We start from the raw sequence: 15,835 nt of genomic DNA on the forward strand, positions 1-15,835 counted from the left end.
GCAGGCTAATTTTGAACCTGAAACGCCTAAACAGGTACGTGCTATACCGCAGGTTCAAAATGGCCTCCCTTCGCACCATTCTCGCGTCAATCAGGAACCGAGATCTCATGTCATCCATCGACCTGAAGGAGGCGTATTTACATATCCCCATCCATCCGGGACACCGGAGATATCTCCGGTTCTATGTCCAGGGGACGCACTACCAGTACCGGGCAATGCCTTTTGGCCTATCCTCCGCCCCGCGTACCTTCACGAAGTTACTGGACTCGCTGATCGCTTTCTTACGGTCCCGATCGATAAGACTAATCGCTTACTTGGACGATATCCTCTTACTGGCCAGGGATCTGGCGACTGCGCAGCGAGACCTACGAGCCACGTTAACACTGTTGCAGGAACATGGCTTTACGATAAACGAGGGAAAGAGTCACCTTTTCCCCACCTCCACTATTACTCATCTCGGCGCGGTGATAGACACCACCACCATGGAAGTTTACCTGTCACTGGAACGACGACGCAACATTCAGACCTTAGTCAACAGGCTGCAGCACCAGCGGATGGTAACGCTGGCCCTTTTATCCAAAGTGCTCGGGACACTAGTGTCATGCGTGGACATTGTTCCCTGGGCACGGTATCATTTTCGCACGCTGCAATGGACATTACTCCCGTACCAAAAACGACGGGTCAGTCATACACACAGACTGGTCACTGTAGGAAGTCGCCTGCGGGCCTCCTTGAAATGGTGGCAGTCCCGGGCAATACACCAAGGGTCTCCCTTTGGCCATTTACATCAAGTCATTGTGACCACGGATGCAAGCCTCCTTGGTTGGGGGGCACATGTGGACTGTCACGTGACTCAGGGGTTGTGGCTTCCCCAGGACTTGACCCCAACGAATATCAACTTCCTGGAGCTGAAAGCTGTCCGCCTCGCCCTGCTAACTTTCACTCCGTTCCTTCAGGGAAGGCATGTGCTGGTTCGTACGGACAATGTCGCGACCAGGGCGCATCTCAACCACCAAGGGGGGACCAGATCTCTCAGACTGATGGAGGAAACTCAGCTCCTCTTCGACTGGGCAGAGGTCCACCTGGCATCTCTCCGTGCGGAGCACATTGCGGGGGACGCCAATACTCAGGCGGATTGGCTAAGTCGACAAACAGTGGACCCAGGGGAGTGGAGCCTAACCCCGCGGTTGTTCCAGCAGGTGACCAAAAGGTTTGGCAGCCCGACTGTGGATCTGTTTGCGACTACGTACAATACTCAGCTTCCCCGGTTTTATTCCAGGTTTCCCACGCCAGGAGCCGAGGGGACCAATGCCTTACACTCCCCGTGGCCCAAAGAACTGCTATACGCCTTCCCGCCAACACCACTCATTCCCAAGGTGATAGAGAAGATCATAGTGGAACAGGCGGAGATCATCCTGATGGCACCCCATTGGCCGCGGAGGGCTTGGTTCGCCGACCTAATGGGACTCTCGATCGTTCCACCCTGGCGGATTCCGGACGACCAAATCATCCTCACTCAGGGAGCAATCTTTCATCCGGAGCCACAGTGGTTCCATCTGACCGCTTGGCGCTTGAAGGGGACAGATTGAGAGCCTGGCATATTCCTGAGAATGTCATTACTACCATCCAGTCGGCCAGGAGGCCTTCAACGACTAGGATTTACCAGGCCACTTGGACCGCTTTCACCACCTTTTGTAGGGATAGACATCAGCGACCGCAGGACGCTAGTGTAGTAGTGGTGTTGGAATTTTTACAATCCGGCCTAGAGAAAGGACTGGCTCCCAACACCTTAAAAAGACAGGTGGCAGCTTTGGCAACGATTGTTCGACCTGAAAATGGTGGTTCGTTGGCTCACCATGCCTTGATCAGGGACTTTCTGAAAGGGGCTGCCAATCGGCATCCCCCACCAATACGACGTTTTCCTACTTGGGATCTGACCATAGTATTACAAGCGCTCACAGCGCCACCATTCGAGCCGCTGAGGACGGTTTCTTTAAGGATGTTATCCCTTAAGACTGCGTTCTTGGTGGCCATTACATCGGCACGACGAGTGTCGGAACTGTCTGCCTTGTCAGTAAGGCCGGACCTCTGTACGTTTCATCCTAATAAGGTTGTCCTCCGTTTGGACCCAACGTTCATACCAAAGGTCAACACCCATTTTCATCGGACACAGGAACTTGTCCTGCCAGATTTCTGCGTGCACGGGTCACATCCGCTGGAGCTTAAGTGGCATAAGGTAGACGTGCGCAGAGCTGTGAAACTCTATATTAGGCGCACTGCTCCTTTCCGCAAGTCGGAGGCTCTGTTTGTCTCGTTTAGTCAACATCGATTGGGCCTCAAGGTGTCTTCGCAGACCATTAGCCAGTGGTTGAAGCTTTGTATCACAGAGGCATACAAAGCAGATTCCCGGACATTGCCTAGTGGAATCACGGCTCATTCGACACGAAGTGCCGCTACTTCAGCGGCATGGGCTACACAGGCATCGATAGAGGACATCTGTAGGGCGGCCACGTGGGCCTCCCCTATCACCTTTATACGGCACTATAAACTGGACACATTTGCTTCGGCCGAGGCGTCCTTTGGGAGGAGAGTTTTACAGCAAGTGTGTGATCCTACTAGGACATGATTCAATGATTCCCTCCCTGGAACTCTGGAACTTGGGTATATCCCATGATGGACTCTCCTTCCAGAGACATGGGAGAAGAACCGTTGTACTCACCTGAACGGTCTTCTCCAGGTCCTGGAAGGAGAGTCCATACCCTCCCATTGAACCATGGTTATTGTGGCATTCAGTTACTGGTTGTGGTTGGTTGTTCAATAAATTTCTGTTACTACTTGATTTCGTTTTTTAAAACTGAGGTACAGGGGCAGCAAGGGGGCGGTACCTAATTAATATGATAATTATATTAATTTATAACTCAGTCCCTACCAATAAGACTCGAGCTAAACCCATGATGGACTCTCCTTCCAGGACCTGGAGAAGACCGTTCAGGTGAGTACAACGGTTCTTCTAGGAGTTGAAGTCCACAAGTATGAAAGTTGCTAAATTTGGGAACCCCTGCTGTAGAATATTTATGATTGCTTCACCCTGTGCTCCAATTTTGCCTAGTTTCTCTGATACATTATCATATTATTATTATTAATTATATTATTATTAATTCAACTTCTATGCCGCCCAATCACAAACCCAACAGTAGTTCTGGGCTCAGAGATTCCTTTTATTTCTTCACTGACCCTTGTATGATAATGAGGCTAAGACCACCAGGAAACCCTGCTTTTTCAAGTGGCATGCAGAGTTCTGTCACATGCAGGTAAAGCAGTTGACTAGGATTTTAAGAAGGAGCCCTGAGCTACTACCCAAGGCTGGACGTCTAGAAAGGGAGGGGTAGGAAAGAGCTTATGGCAAGTTTCAAAACGACCTGTGGTTGGAGCAAGATCACCTGTGCCCGGGGCGAAAAATAACATTTACCTCTTCATCTTCACCTTTTGCAATGTATGAAGTGAAGCCTCCCGATTCGACGTCCCAGTCTTAAAAGGAATGAACATCACATTTAAATTTTAAAGCGAGCAGCCACAAACAAATCCATTTGCCCCCCAAAAACAAATATTAAGGTTTATTTATTTTAGTTGATTTTTGTGCTGCCCATCTCTAGAGGAGACTGGGGCGGGGGCTGAACAACATTGGTAACTAAGGTGATTTTAAAATTGATTTTGAGAAGAGGGTTGGCCAATTCAATGGAAAAGGTCTAGTGATGGATTTAGATTCTGAGAAGTATACAACATCTGAAAGCAGTTTCCAGGGATGTCTGTCGAGGTTCTCAGTCAACCAAGTCATAGTTATCCCAAAGGTGCTTTTTCAAGAGGCAACTGGACTTTCTGGGTTTTCTCTGAAGACGCTTCGCTTCTCATCCAAGAAACTTCTTCAGCTCTGACTGGATTTCCATTCTTCCATTCCCCACCATGCAATTCAAGACCCACCAAGTCCAGTTGCCTCTTGAAAAAAACACCTTTGGGACAGTTTCTAGGGAGATATTAAATTTTGTCATCTAGGCATAAAGGATTTCCCCCTCCCTTGGTTAACTGGATTATTTTCTTGCAATAGTGGATAAAAACAAGTGACTGAAAACGAAGGGACTCCAAGCCTAGCCAATGTCAGGTGACATTGAAAGTCAGTGAGCAGATAACCTCTTGCTTGGGAGTGGCTGAGTTTAATTCCTTTTGTGCCAGGAAGAGCTCTGCCCATGAACGGTTTTGGACAACCTTAAAAAATGAAACCAACCTTCCACCCCACAGAAGAGCAGCAGATCCAGGGCAAACTCTGCTTTCTGGGCATCGTGGATCAGGGTGTAGCATCCTCTTCTCCAGCGTCTCAGTTCACCAGCGCACAGAGGGACGCCTGAGGGGAGGGGGAAAAAACACAGATGATGTTGGCAAGCAGAGCCATAACTGCTGGCATGCAAGCCGTTGCCCTAGCTGAGCTCCAACGTGCATGTGTGTGTGCTGACCAGCTGATTTTTGGTTTGCACAGAGGCCCTGGGTGGGCATTTATGGCTTCCAGAGAGCTCCAGGAGGATGGGGCAGGGCATATGCTACAACATCCTGCCTGTCGGCAACTACTTCAGCTTCAACCACAACAACACAAGAGCACACAACAGATTTAAACTTAATATTAACCGCTCCAAACTTGACTGTAAAAAATATGACTTCAGTAACCGAGTTGTCGAAGCGTGGAACTCATTACCGGACTCCATAGTGTCATCCCCAAACCCCCAACACTTTACCCTTAGATTATCTACGGTTGACCTATCCAGATTCCTAAGAGGTCAGTAAGGGACGAGTACAAGTGCACTAGAGTGCCTTCCGTCCCGTCCTATTGCTCTCCTATATCTCCTATACCTTTCTTCTATTCCTATATCTCTTCTTCTATTCTTTCATTGATATGTTCTATTACTATATCTTCTTTTCTATTATTTCTTAGATATATTTTACTATGAGTATCTCCTCTATAACCTTCATCATGTATTTTACTATGTGTATATAGATATATACCCACTAAAACCCTCATTGTGTATTGGACAAAATAAATAAATAAAAAATAAATTTTTACCCTCCCTGCTCCAGGGAAGCCTTTGGAGTCTGGGAAGGGTGAAACATGATCCTACTGGGCCCACCAGAAGTTGGGAAACTCTGAAATTTCACATGGATGGGATGGGCTCAGCAACCTCCTCTTTTCAGGCTGATACTGAAGACAACTATTTTTTAATATGGACTGGAAGGAGGGCACCATTAGGCAAAAATCTCCTTAACGGTGCTTCTTCGTTGTTTAAAGACGCTCCCTGAAGAAAAAGCTATAGAGAATAATTATTAGCGTTATTCATTAAGTGGGTTTAAGAGACAGAATGAATTGCAATGCTCAGGAGCATCTTGAAACAGCTGTCTTATCTTTCAAATTCCCGATGTGAGTCCCTTACAATGGTTTTGGCAAGATTTGCTTCTCGTGAATTAAATAATGCTAAATCTATTTCCGGGGTTGGGTGGGGTTTCAAGTTCTGATTTTCTTTTTTTCTTTTGCTGTAAGATTGTAAGAAAAAGACAAATCTCTTGACACCTGATCTACTTTTGTGGTTGAAAGCAAGTGATTACCCCCCCCACCCCCACCCCAGGATGTTTCTGATTTCATTTGGATTTGCAGGTGGAGAGGGGAGGGAAAAGACTGAAAAAGTTGACCCAGAGGTTGGATTTTCCTTCTGCAGAATAATAAGGGGGTTGATTTAAAGTCAAGAATTGATATATGTAATCTTACAAGTCTTTCAGTTAATAGTTTGAAAGGAACAAATGAACCGTTATTAAAATGACATACAACAGTAAATGAATGTATAAATGAATGGTAACTAAGAATATTTGAGGATAACAACAAATACAAATATATATATATATAAATGTAACTTATTTAATGAGCACTTGAACGTGAAAGAAAGTTATATATTTACATAGGATATTTAAAACGTGCTACCGAGAGGCTGTAGAAACTGATAGTCAACAGGATGGTTGACATGTATGTTAAATATTTTCTATTCAAATATTCATATATAGAAAAGTACCTATAAGGTTTCATTCTTTGTTACTTAAGAGAGAGTCAAATACATTCTCAAGGAGAGAAGCAACCTAGGACTGCGGAGAAATTTCCTGACGGTGAGAATAATTAAGCAGTGGCACAGACTTGGCCTTCAGAAATTGTGGGAGCTACATCAATGGAGGTTTTTAAGAGGGGGCTGCACAGCTATTTGTCTGAAATGATATAGGGCAGAGATGGCGAACCTTTTCCCCTCAGGTGCCAAAGGAGCATGGGCGTGCGCTATTGTGCATGTGTGAGTGCCCACACCCATAATTCAATGCCTGTGTGCAAACCAGAAATCAGCTGGCTGGCACACACATGCACCTTGGAGCTGAGCTAGGGCAACAGCTCATGTGCCGGCAGATATGGCTCTGTGTACCTGTGGCACCCGTGCCATAGGTTCGACATCACTGGTATAGAGCCAAGATGGCAAACGTATGGCAGGCGTGTTGCCCTAGCTCAGCTCCAGAGTGCATGTACATGGTGGCCACTGGTTTTTCAGCAGGCCCCACCCAGCTGCTCCTCCCCTCCTGGGAGTCTCCACGTGGCACGCTTTGGATGCCAGGCGTGAACAGGGCTTGTGCAGAGGCTCTGGGAGAGAGTTTTCGGCCTCCGGGCTGGGGTTGTTTTCACCCTCCTCAGGCTTCAGGAAAGTCTCTGGAAGCTGGAGAGGGCAAAAAACGGGCCTACTGGGCCCACTGGAAATGGGCTGTTTGGCCTACAGAGGCTTCAGGGAGGCTTCCTAGGCCTCAAATGGGACGCTGTGTATGTGTGTGTGTGTGTGTCACATGCACGGATGGGCACAGGGGGGCCATTTAATTATGGGTGTGGGCACTCGCGTGTGTGCTTTCGGCACCTGAGGGCAAAAAGGTTCGACATCAGTGGTATAGAGTCGCCTACTTGAGCAGGGGGTTAGACTAGAAGACCTCCAAGGTCCCTTCCAACTCAATTATGTTGAAACGTAGGAAGAGCTGGTGCCCCCAAGGTCTGTTGATGTTTACTCCCGAGGGATGAAAAGGCCTCTGTTTCCACCTCAACTTGTGTGGGGAGGAACGATTTGTACACACAAAGCCAGATCAATAAACAGAGCCAGACGGAAGTACGAGAGACCCGGCTCTCTCTCTCTCTGGTGGTAAACAGTGCTGAGGTTGTGTCCTGGCAGGGCAAGCGGGTAACTAAGGGAGAGTGGAATTCCTCAACATCCTGAAACGGGGTCTGTTTCGACATGCCCAGCCGCTCTCATTCAGAATCATTCTGGACAGAATTAAATGGGAGACAACTTGGCTCTTCTTTAGACTTGGCAGATTTCAAATTCACCCAGGAATGAAAACAACAACAACAACAAAAATGCACGAAAAAAATTAAACTGCCCCCTATACCCTTCTGTGCTCCCAAGGAATTCCAGCAAATGTACCCGTGGTAATAATTTTTTTTTTTTGGGGGGGTGTCCATTTTTGGTGGGGAAAAAAAAAAAGAGAAGCAGCTTACTTTTAAGATTCTGCCCAATTTCTACCAATCAACCTACCACCTTAGAATTCGGCTTAGAATCTAAAAGATTAATAACAGATAAAAGTATTTCTATTTGAAATTTAAAAACAAAAATACGCCAGCATAAATGTTAATTTAAAAAAATGTAAACATGTACATATCTCAGACCTTCTGATAGAAATGGGGAGGTAAATGTCTCAAATGTGTGTTTCTATGTCTTTTATGTGTGTATGTTTCAAATTAAAAAATGGCTTAGAATCAAGAGTTTAGGTCAGAGGTCTTCAAACTTGGCAACTTTTAAGACTTGTGGACTTCAACTCCCAGAAAGCTATGCTGGCTGGAGAATTCTGGGAGTTGAAGTCCGCAAGTTTTAAAAGTTGTCAAGTTTGAAGACCTTTGCTACAGGGAGTCCTCAATTTACAACGTCGTAAAGTTGCCAAGTTTGGGGACCACTGGTTTAGATCAAACAGTAATAAACCTACCTAGTGAGTTCTCAAAATGCCCACATCAAAGAGGAAGAGATATTATTGTTATTTTAGATTCTAACTATTAGATTTGTCATTGTATATTGTTTTTATCATTGCTGTGAGCTGCCCTGAGTCTACGGAGAGGGGTGGCATACAAATCTAATAAATAATAATAATAATATCATAGATATGGGTTACTAAAGACTTTGGGCAAGGTGTGATTTGTGCTGTACTGACGGACAGACTAAGTGTAGGTCTGAAAAGCTCAACATACCGTTTCCTTGGTTGTCCTCATTTTCGGAGATGCAGCCTGGTACCTCCATACAGTCTGTATTGCTCCCTTCCTCTCGACTGCTGGGTCCTTGTGAGCTTTCAGAAGACTCTCCTACTCCTTCTTCCTCCTCTGGGGCTAGAAAATGCAGCTTCAGGCCCGTGAAATTGGAAAGGAGCAAGAACAAGGCCTCAGACCGGAAGAGCTCCAAACACTCTTTTAAAGTGTCCGGCAAGTTTTTCTCCTCTGCTTTCTCATAATGCCTAAAAAGACAGTAAGCTTTATTAATGTGGACTTTCCTACACCTTCTTTCTTCAAAATACTTTTGCTGAAAGGCTCTGCTAACACAGCACAACTAATGCACACGGCACTGGAGTTATGATCATAATTGAGTTTAGTTATGTTCAAGGGTTAAATAAGGTTCAGGAGGGAAATGTTTTTAATAGGAAAGTGAACACAGGAACAAGGGGGTACAATCTGAGGTTAGCTGGGGGAAAGATCAGAAGCAACGTGAGAAAATATTATTTTCCTGAAAGAGTAGTAGATGCTTGGAACAAACCTCCAGCAGACGTGGTTGGTAAATCCACAATAACTGAATTTAAACATGCCTGGGATAAACATAGATCCATCCCAAGATAAAATACAGGAAATAGTATAAAGGCAGACTAGATGGACCATGAGGTCTTTTTCTGCCGTCAATCTTCTACGTTTCTATGAGCCTAACATTTCTGTTGCTAAGCGGTGGAGGACTGAGTCAACTTTGAGCCACTCAGGGTCGAACTGCTGGCAGTTGGCTGGGCAGTTTGCCTGCAAGACTGCATTCTAACCCCTGTATTGCATCATGGATGGATGGTAGGAACGGCAATAGCAATTGCACTTAAGACTGCTCCATAGTGCTTTAAAGTCTTCTCTAAGTGGTTTACAGAATTGGCCTCTTGCCCCCAACAATCTGGGTCTTCATTTTGCCCATCTTGGAAGGATGGAAGTCTGAGGCAACCTTGAGTCTGGTGAGATTCGATCTGCCAAACTGCAGGCAGCCAGCAGAAGTAGCCTGCAGTACTGCCCTCTAATCACTGTGCTGCTATGGCTCATTAAGTGAGTTTTGCTCCATTTCCCACCTTTCTTGCCACCTCTGTTAAGTGAATCACCACAGTTGTTACATCTGGATGTTGAACTAGTAGTTTATTTTATTGTCACTGCACCTCGTACAATGAAATTAAATGCTGTCTTCAGTGTATAACATACATAAAACTAAATGTAAAAGAAAAACACACATTTGTTCACATTTTATATAATTGTATTGAAGACCCCTGATATTGCATTCATATTGCTCCATACAGTAGAATTCAATATAATTACTGCTCCATATGTATACAGCGGTGGACAAAAAAATGGAAACACCTTGCAGCTCTTCCGTGGAATCCAGATTTGTGATGTTCCCTTCAAACAGTTTTTGTGGAAATTGGGTTCTGTACGTGCCTATTGAGCTCTGCAGTGATTTTAGGAGCTGCGGTCTTGTGACCCACTCTAACAATTCGCTTTAGAGTCTGACGGTCTCTCTCAGACAATTTCGACTTTCGACCTGTGCTTGGCTGAGGACGTTTTCCCTTCTCTTTCCAAAGCAGTCATGACTTTCGAGACACTACCTCTTGAAAGGCCAAACATTTCTGTTACACTGGTGCCTGCCATTCGAGCACCAACAATTTGGCCTCTTTGAAAGTTTGAGAGGTCTGCCATTTCTAGAAGGTTATAACCAATTTCCTTAAATTTCTGTAAAAAAAAGGTAGTTTAAAAAACATATCAAATAACAGAATTAAAAAAACATTAAAATATGTCACGTTTTGATTGCTTTGAACATGTTCAAACATTATACCAAAAAGTCAACTGTTTCCATTGTTTTGTCCACACCCTGTATATATATATGGAAATTGTGGAGAAAAAATTACAAAAGAACCCACTGTCAAACTACACACTGTCTGCATTACTAGTATTCTTCTCTTCCTTACTCATATCTATCTCTTCCCACATTATTATAACCATCTTGCTTATATCTTTCAATTTCCTAGTGCTATTTGATAGCTTATTAGTAACCTTGACTATCACCAAATGTTGTCTTTTTATTCTTGAGGAATGCATTTTATTTTCCTTGGGTACACTAAGAGCATGTACACCAAAGACACATTTCGTGTGTGCCTAAATCACACTTGCCCTATTCTATAAAGAATTGTATATAAGACGACCAGTTGGATTAACTGAAATTCTCAAGATGATCCAGTTTCATAAGAGTCTCACATTCCATTCACGGATATCTTGGAATAAGAGCCAAATCCAGCTGGCACAGGTTTGTGGTGGCTGGAAAACGGCTCAGATGAACACAACTGCTCATTTGGGAGTGGCGCAGCCTTGAAACATCCTTACCTTTTGTTGGGAGGCCCTCTAGTGCTCCAGGTGAGTCCTTCCATCTTCAGAGCTTTGCAAACCAGCTGATACTTGTCTCTCTAGGAACCAAGCACAAGGAAAGCACATCGGAAACAAGCTCTTGGAAACAGGCAGTTTGCAAGAGCAGCTGATGGACGAGCCTGATGGAATGAATTCCTTGGTCGAATTTAAGGTACCCGCATTTTTTAGAGTACAGTGATACCTCGTCTTACGGACTTAATAGGTTCCGGAACTAGGTTCTTAAGGTGAAAAGTTTGTAAGACGAAACAATGTTTCCCATAGGAATCAATGGAAAAGCAATCAATACATGCAAGCCCAAAATTCACCCCTTTTGCCAGCCGAAGCGCCCGTTTTTGCACTGCTGGGATTCCTCTGAGGCTCCCCACCATGGGAAACCCCACCTCCAGACTTCTGTGTTTTTGCGATGCTGCAAGGGAATCCCAGCATCGCAAAAATGAGCTCTTCGGTGGAAACGGAAGTCCGGAGGTAGGGTTTCCCAGCGAGGGGAGCATCAGTGAAATCACAGCATCGCAAAAACACCAAAATCCTTGAAACCTCATCTCTGGACCTCTGTGTTTTTGCGATGCTGCGATTTCACTGAGGCTCCCCTCGCTGGGAAACCCCACCTCTGGACTTCCGTTGCCAGCAAAGCACCCATTTTTGCACTGCTGGGATTCCCCTGCAGCATCACAAAAACACGGAAGTCTGGAGGTGGGGTTTCCCATGGAGGGGAGCCTCAGGGGAATCCCATCAGCACAAAAACGGGTGCTTTGCTGGCAATGGAAGTCTGGAGACGGGGCATCCCAGCAGTGGCAGTGGGTTTGTAAGGTGAAAATAGTTTGTAAGAAGAGGCAAAAAATCTTAAACCCCAGGTTTGTATCTCGAAAAGTCTGTATGACGAGGCGTTTGTAAGACGAGGTATCACTGTATAAGACAGCACCTTTCCTCCCCAAAAGAGGCAAAAAATTTGGGTGCATCTTATATTTCAACTGTAGCTTTTTCGAAGCTTCCCCCCCCCCCAGCCCTAATGAGATGCTAATGATCTTCCCCAGCTCTTCCAGGTTTGTTTTCATTGCTACTCCCTCCAAAAAAGGTTTTTTTCAGCCTTAACGAAGTGCTAAACAATCTTCCTGACTTGCAGGATTTTCTCATTCCTACTCTCTGAAGAAGTTTTTTGCCAGTCCTAAGTCTTTGCAGGCTTGTTTTTATTGCTACTCCCTCCGAAAAGGTTTTTTTCAGCCAGACGAATACCTGGTAGGTAGATTTCCCCCCCTATTTTCCTTCCCCAAAACTAAGGTGTGTCTTATACTCCAGTGTCTTAAACTCCGAAAAACGGTTGAGTTTTTATATCCTTTCTTGTCATGGTTGTTAAGCAAATTGTTGCAGTTATTAGTAATATGGTTGTTAAGCGAATCTGGCTTCTCCGTTGACTTTTCCTTGCCAGAGGTTCACAAAAAACACAGACCACGTGACCTCCGGGAATTTTATTCACATGACCATATAGATGTTGCATTGTTTCCCTGAAAATAAGCCCTCCTCCAAAAATACCCCCCCCCCAAAATAAGCCCTCCCCACAAAATATTTAAACGCACGCGCAGCCTGTCCCTTCCATTTTCTATAGTTAGGATTAGATAGTTAAGAGCTGAAAATCAGGTAAGACGGCAACAGGAGCCCCATCTTGCTCCAGGTGCCTCAAAATAATAAGACTTCCCCAAAAATAAGGCGAAGCACTTATTTCGAGGTTCAAAAAATATAAGACAGGGTCTTATTTTTGGGAAAACACGGTATGTGTGAAAAACAAGTCATATGTCACTTTGTTTGTTGCCGTTGTAACTATGGGTTGTAACTTTGAAAGGTCCCTAAACAAATTGTTATAAGTCAAGGACTATCTGTAATTGGCACCTCTCAGACTGCCATTTGAAGCTGAAAAGAAAGATGAGAATAGGGATTGTTCCTGTTGCCTTTATCATCTTGCAACCAATAAGTCCTTGGACACTTATAGTCCTTGGAAAGGGGCGGTATATAAATCCAATGAATAAATGTGAAAATGTATTAAAAAATGAATGAATAAATAAATGCGCTGATCTCCTCACCTTCAGAAAGTCTTTCAGTAAGGTCTCAGATCGATCTTCAAATTCTTCCTGGATCTGTGCTTGGGAATCCATGTCCAAATAAATTGGGTTGATCCAATCATATAAGATTTCATGCTAGAAAAATGTGGAGGGACGGAAGACAACACCAACATTTACGCCATGGCAGTGAAAAATCAACTTATCCCAAAGCAACCGCCTTTGTTCTCTGTTGCTATTATTTCCAGAAATTCTGCCAGTACAGCGTTTCTTAACTTAAGTGAACTTTAAGATGTATGGACTTCAACTCCCAGAATTCTCCTGCCAACCCAAGCATTTTAAAGTTCACCAGGTCCAGCATGTATTGGTAACAGTGATGGGCTGTTGCCGCAATGGGGATGGGGGTGGAGGGGGGGGCAAACGCAATGGGGTAGTATTTATTGAATACTTAATAGTTTTTTTTATTGTCCTATCTTCTCTAGTACCTTAATATGATCCTTAATTGCTTTTAAAATAGGAAATAATGAAATAGTGTATTTTACCCATAAGCACTTTAAACATTTTAATCATTATCTAGACGTTTTATAGCAATTAAAGAAAATTGAACTACTTGTCTAATCTGCTATCATACTGAACCTTGCGGGTTCAATACAAAACCTTAAAATGTTACTGTGCTCCTCAACAAATAATGCTGTCTATCATTTGTCCTTTTTGTGGCTATTCAGATAATGTGACTTAATGTGAAAAAGCATCCAAGCACCTATCTGAAAACTTATGTTGGTCGGTAAGCCACTCCCACCCAGTCACATGATCTTTAAGCCACCCCCCCGTCGTATGATTGTCAAGCCACTCACACCTGGTCACATGGCGGGCAAGTCACATGACCATCAAGCCACACCCACACAATAAGCCATTCCCACAGTGTGGTAGTAAAACTTTTTGCAGCCCTTCACTGATTGATAGTCAACACATCATCCTCAAAACCACACTGCAGTGTCTATCACAGGCGAAGCGTAAAATTACAAACTGCAGCTTCTATTTGGAGGAACTATTTCCCAACTTGCCCCCCTCAAATGTTAGGATAAAGATAAAACATGAGAGCCAAGGCAGAAATAGCCTTTCCAGAGATAATGTAAAGGTTTCTCCTTGGTAGATCAGACCCCAAGAATCAAAAGAATTGTAGAACAAGGCAGATATTGCAGGTAGCAAGCAGCTTACATCGCGAGGGATGTGGGGGCTTCGTGGAATCTGTGGCTCGATATGACGTGGCGGCCTTGCAACCGAGGGGCCATGAAACCAGCCGCTCACCGACAAGCGGCACTTTTCTTTGGAAACGACTTCAGAGACCTGGCATAGAGGAAAAGGGCAGAAGAACATGTAAGCACTGATTTCTCAGACAAAGATGCTGTCAGGAAATTTCTCCCCGTTTCTAGGTTATTTCTCCCCTTGATTGCCACATTTTTCGGAGTATAAGACGCACCTCAGTTTTTGGGGATGAAAATAGGGAGAAAAAAACCTGCCTATCGTCCTTAGTCTGGTCAACTTCAGCACATTATTTTATCCCCTGGTTATGGCTTAGAAAAAATCTTATCTGGAAAAAGTAGCAATGAAAGAGCCTGCAAGCTCGTAAAAAGCTGGGGACATCGTTAGCACCTCATTAGGGCTGGAAAGAAACTTATTCGGAGCAAGTAGAGCAATGAAAAAAAGACTTGGAGCAAGTAGAGCAATGAAAAAATGCCTGCAAAGACTTAGGGCTGAATAACATTCTTTGGAGAGAGTAACAATGAAAGAACCTGCAAGGTAAGAGCTGGGAAGATTGTTAGCAGCTAGACAAAAGCTTCGAAAAAAGCTACATTCAGAGTATAAGATGCACCCAAATTTTCAACCTCGTTTAGGGAGGAAAAAGGAGCGTCTTATAATCTGAAAAATATGGTAGTTTCCATCCATTGCCTCTTGTCCTGCCTTCAAGCTGCTTTGGAGAATAGGTTGACTTCCTCTTCTTTATAACATCCCCTTAAATATTGGAAGACTGCTATTTCCCCTGGTCCTTCTTTTCTTTAGATTAGCCATACCCAATCCCTGTAACCATTCTCCATATGTTTTAATCCCAAATTATCTTTGTTGTTTTCCTTTGCACTCTTTTTAAGAGGAGAAAAAGGAATAATTGCTCACCTGGTGGAAGGACACGGGTGATACTTCAAAGAAAGCGAGCGAGTTCCAGGAAGGGACCAAAGACTTCACAATCTGCGAAGGCTGGAAATGATCTGCCAGGGACAAGGGCACATACAAGACACGTACCAGTAAGCACAACTCTCTGGAATTCTCCCACTGTGTCTACATTTCACCCCTTTTTGGCTTCTGAATGAAAGAGAAGAAAAATAAGCCTTGGAGACAGGGGAATCCAAAGAACCAAGTTTACAAATACGACTTGGTTTATAATCTAGAAGGATTCAAGTCTCAACCTGGCCCTAATAACATAAGTATCATACTATACACCACACCAGTGGTCCCCAAACTACGGCCCGCGGGCCACATGCGGCCCACTGAGGCCATTTATCCGGCCCGCCAGTGAGTGACAAGAGCACAGGGAAAAGAGAGAGAGAAAGAACAAAAAGGGAAAGAGAGGGAGGGAAGGAGAAGTGGAGAGGAATGAAGGAGGGAAGGAAGGAAGGAGAAATGGAGGGAACAAGGAAGAAAGGAAGGAAGGAAGAATGAAATGAATGAAGGGACGGGAAGGAAGGACTGGTTTTTTGGGGGTAATTTTTTTTAAATTTTTCTCTCAACATACATTCCAACAACACAGTGTACCATCTAATTTTCCATGAATAAAATGCAGTATTTTGTTAGTAACTAATATCAATCATCAAAAAAGTGGCAAAAGTTGTTTTCTAATTTTGTCATCCAGTTACATTCAGAATAGAAGCTTTAGTTCCTAGCACCATGGGAAATTTGTCTTTTCCTGTGGTCTTAGACGACCCTTGTGAAA

At 44.3% G+C, this 15,835-nt stretch overlaps 1 protein-coding gene across 1 annotated transcript in view; it reads right to left on the reverse strand.

Moving 5' to 3' along the window:
- OGFOD1 (2-oxoglutarate and iron dependent oxygenase domain containing 1) overlaps nucleotides 1–15,835 on the reverse strand; it is a 29,892-nt gene that overhangs the window by 5,705 nt on the left and 8,352 nt on the right. Inside the window, exons 6-12 of the mRNA XM_070760499.1 lie at nucleotides 15,022–15,113; nucleotides 14,068–14,196; nucleotides 12,874–12,987; nucleotides 10,760–10,839; nucleotides 8,345–8,604; nucleotides 4,280–4,396; nucleotides 3,470–3,528 (exon numbers count right to left, since the gene is read on the reverse strand). Coding sequence (XP_070616600.1) covers nucleotides 3,470–3,528; nucleotides 4,280–4,396; nucleotides 8,345–8,604; nucleotides 10,760–10,839; nucleotides 12,874–12,987; nucleotides 14,068–14,196; nucleotides 15,022–15,113 — 851 coding nt within the window. The remainder of the gene's footprint in view (nucleotides 1–3,469; nucleotides 3,529–4,279; nucleotides 4,397–8,344; nucleotides 8,605–10,759; nucleotides 10,840–12,873; nucleotides 12,988–14,067; nucleotides 14,197–15,021; nucleotides 15,114–15,835) is intronic.

This window comes from Erythrolamprus reginae, chromosome 9 (genome assembly GCF_031021105.1).
Source record: "Erythrolamprus reginae isolate rEryReg1 chromosome 9, rEryReg1.hap1, whole genome shotgun sequence".
NCBI lineage: Eukaryota > Metazoa > Chordata > Lepidosauria > Squamata > Dipsadidae > Erythrolamprus > Erythrolamprus reginae.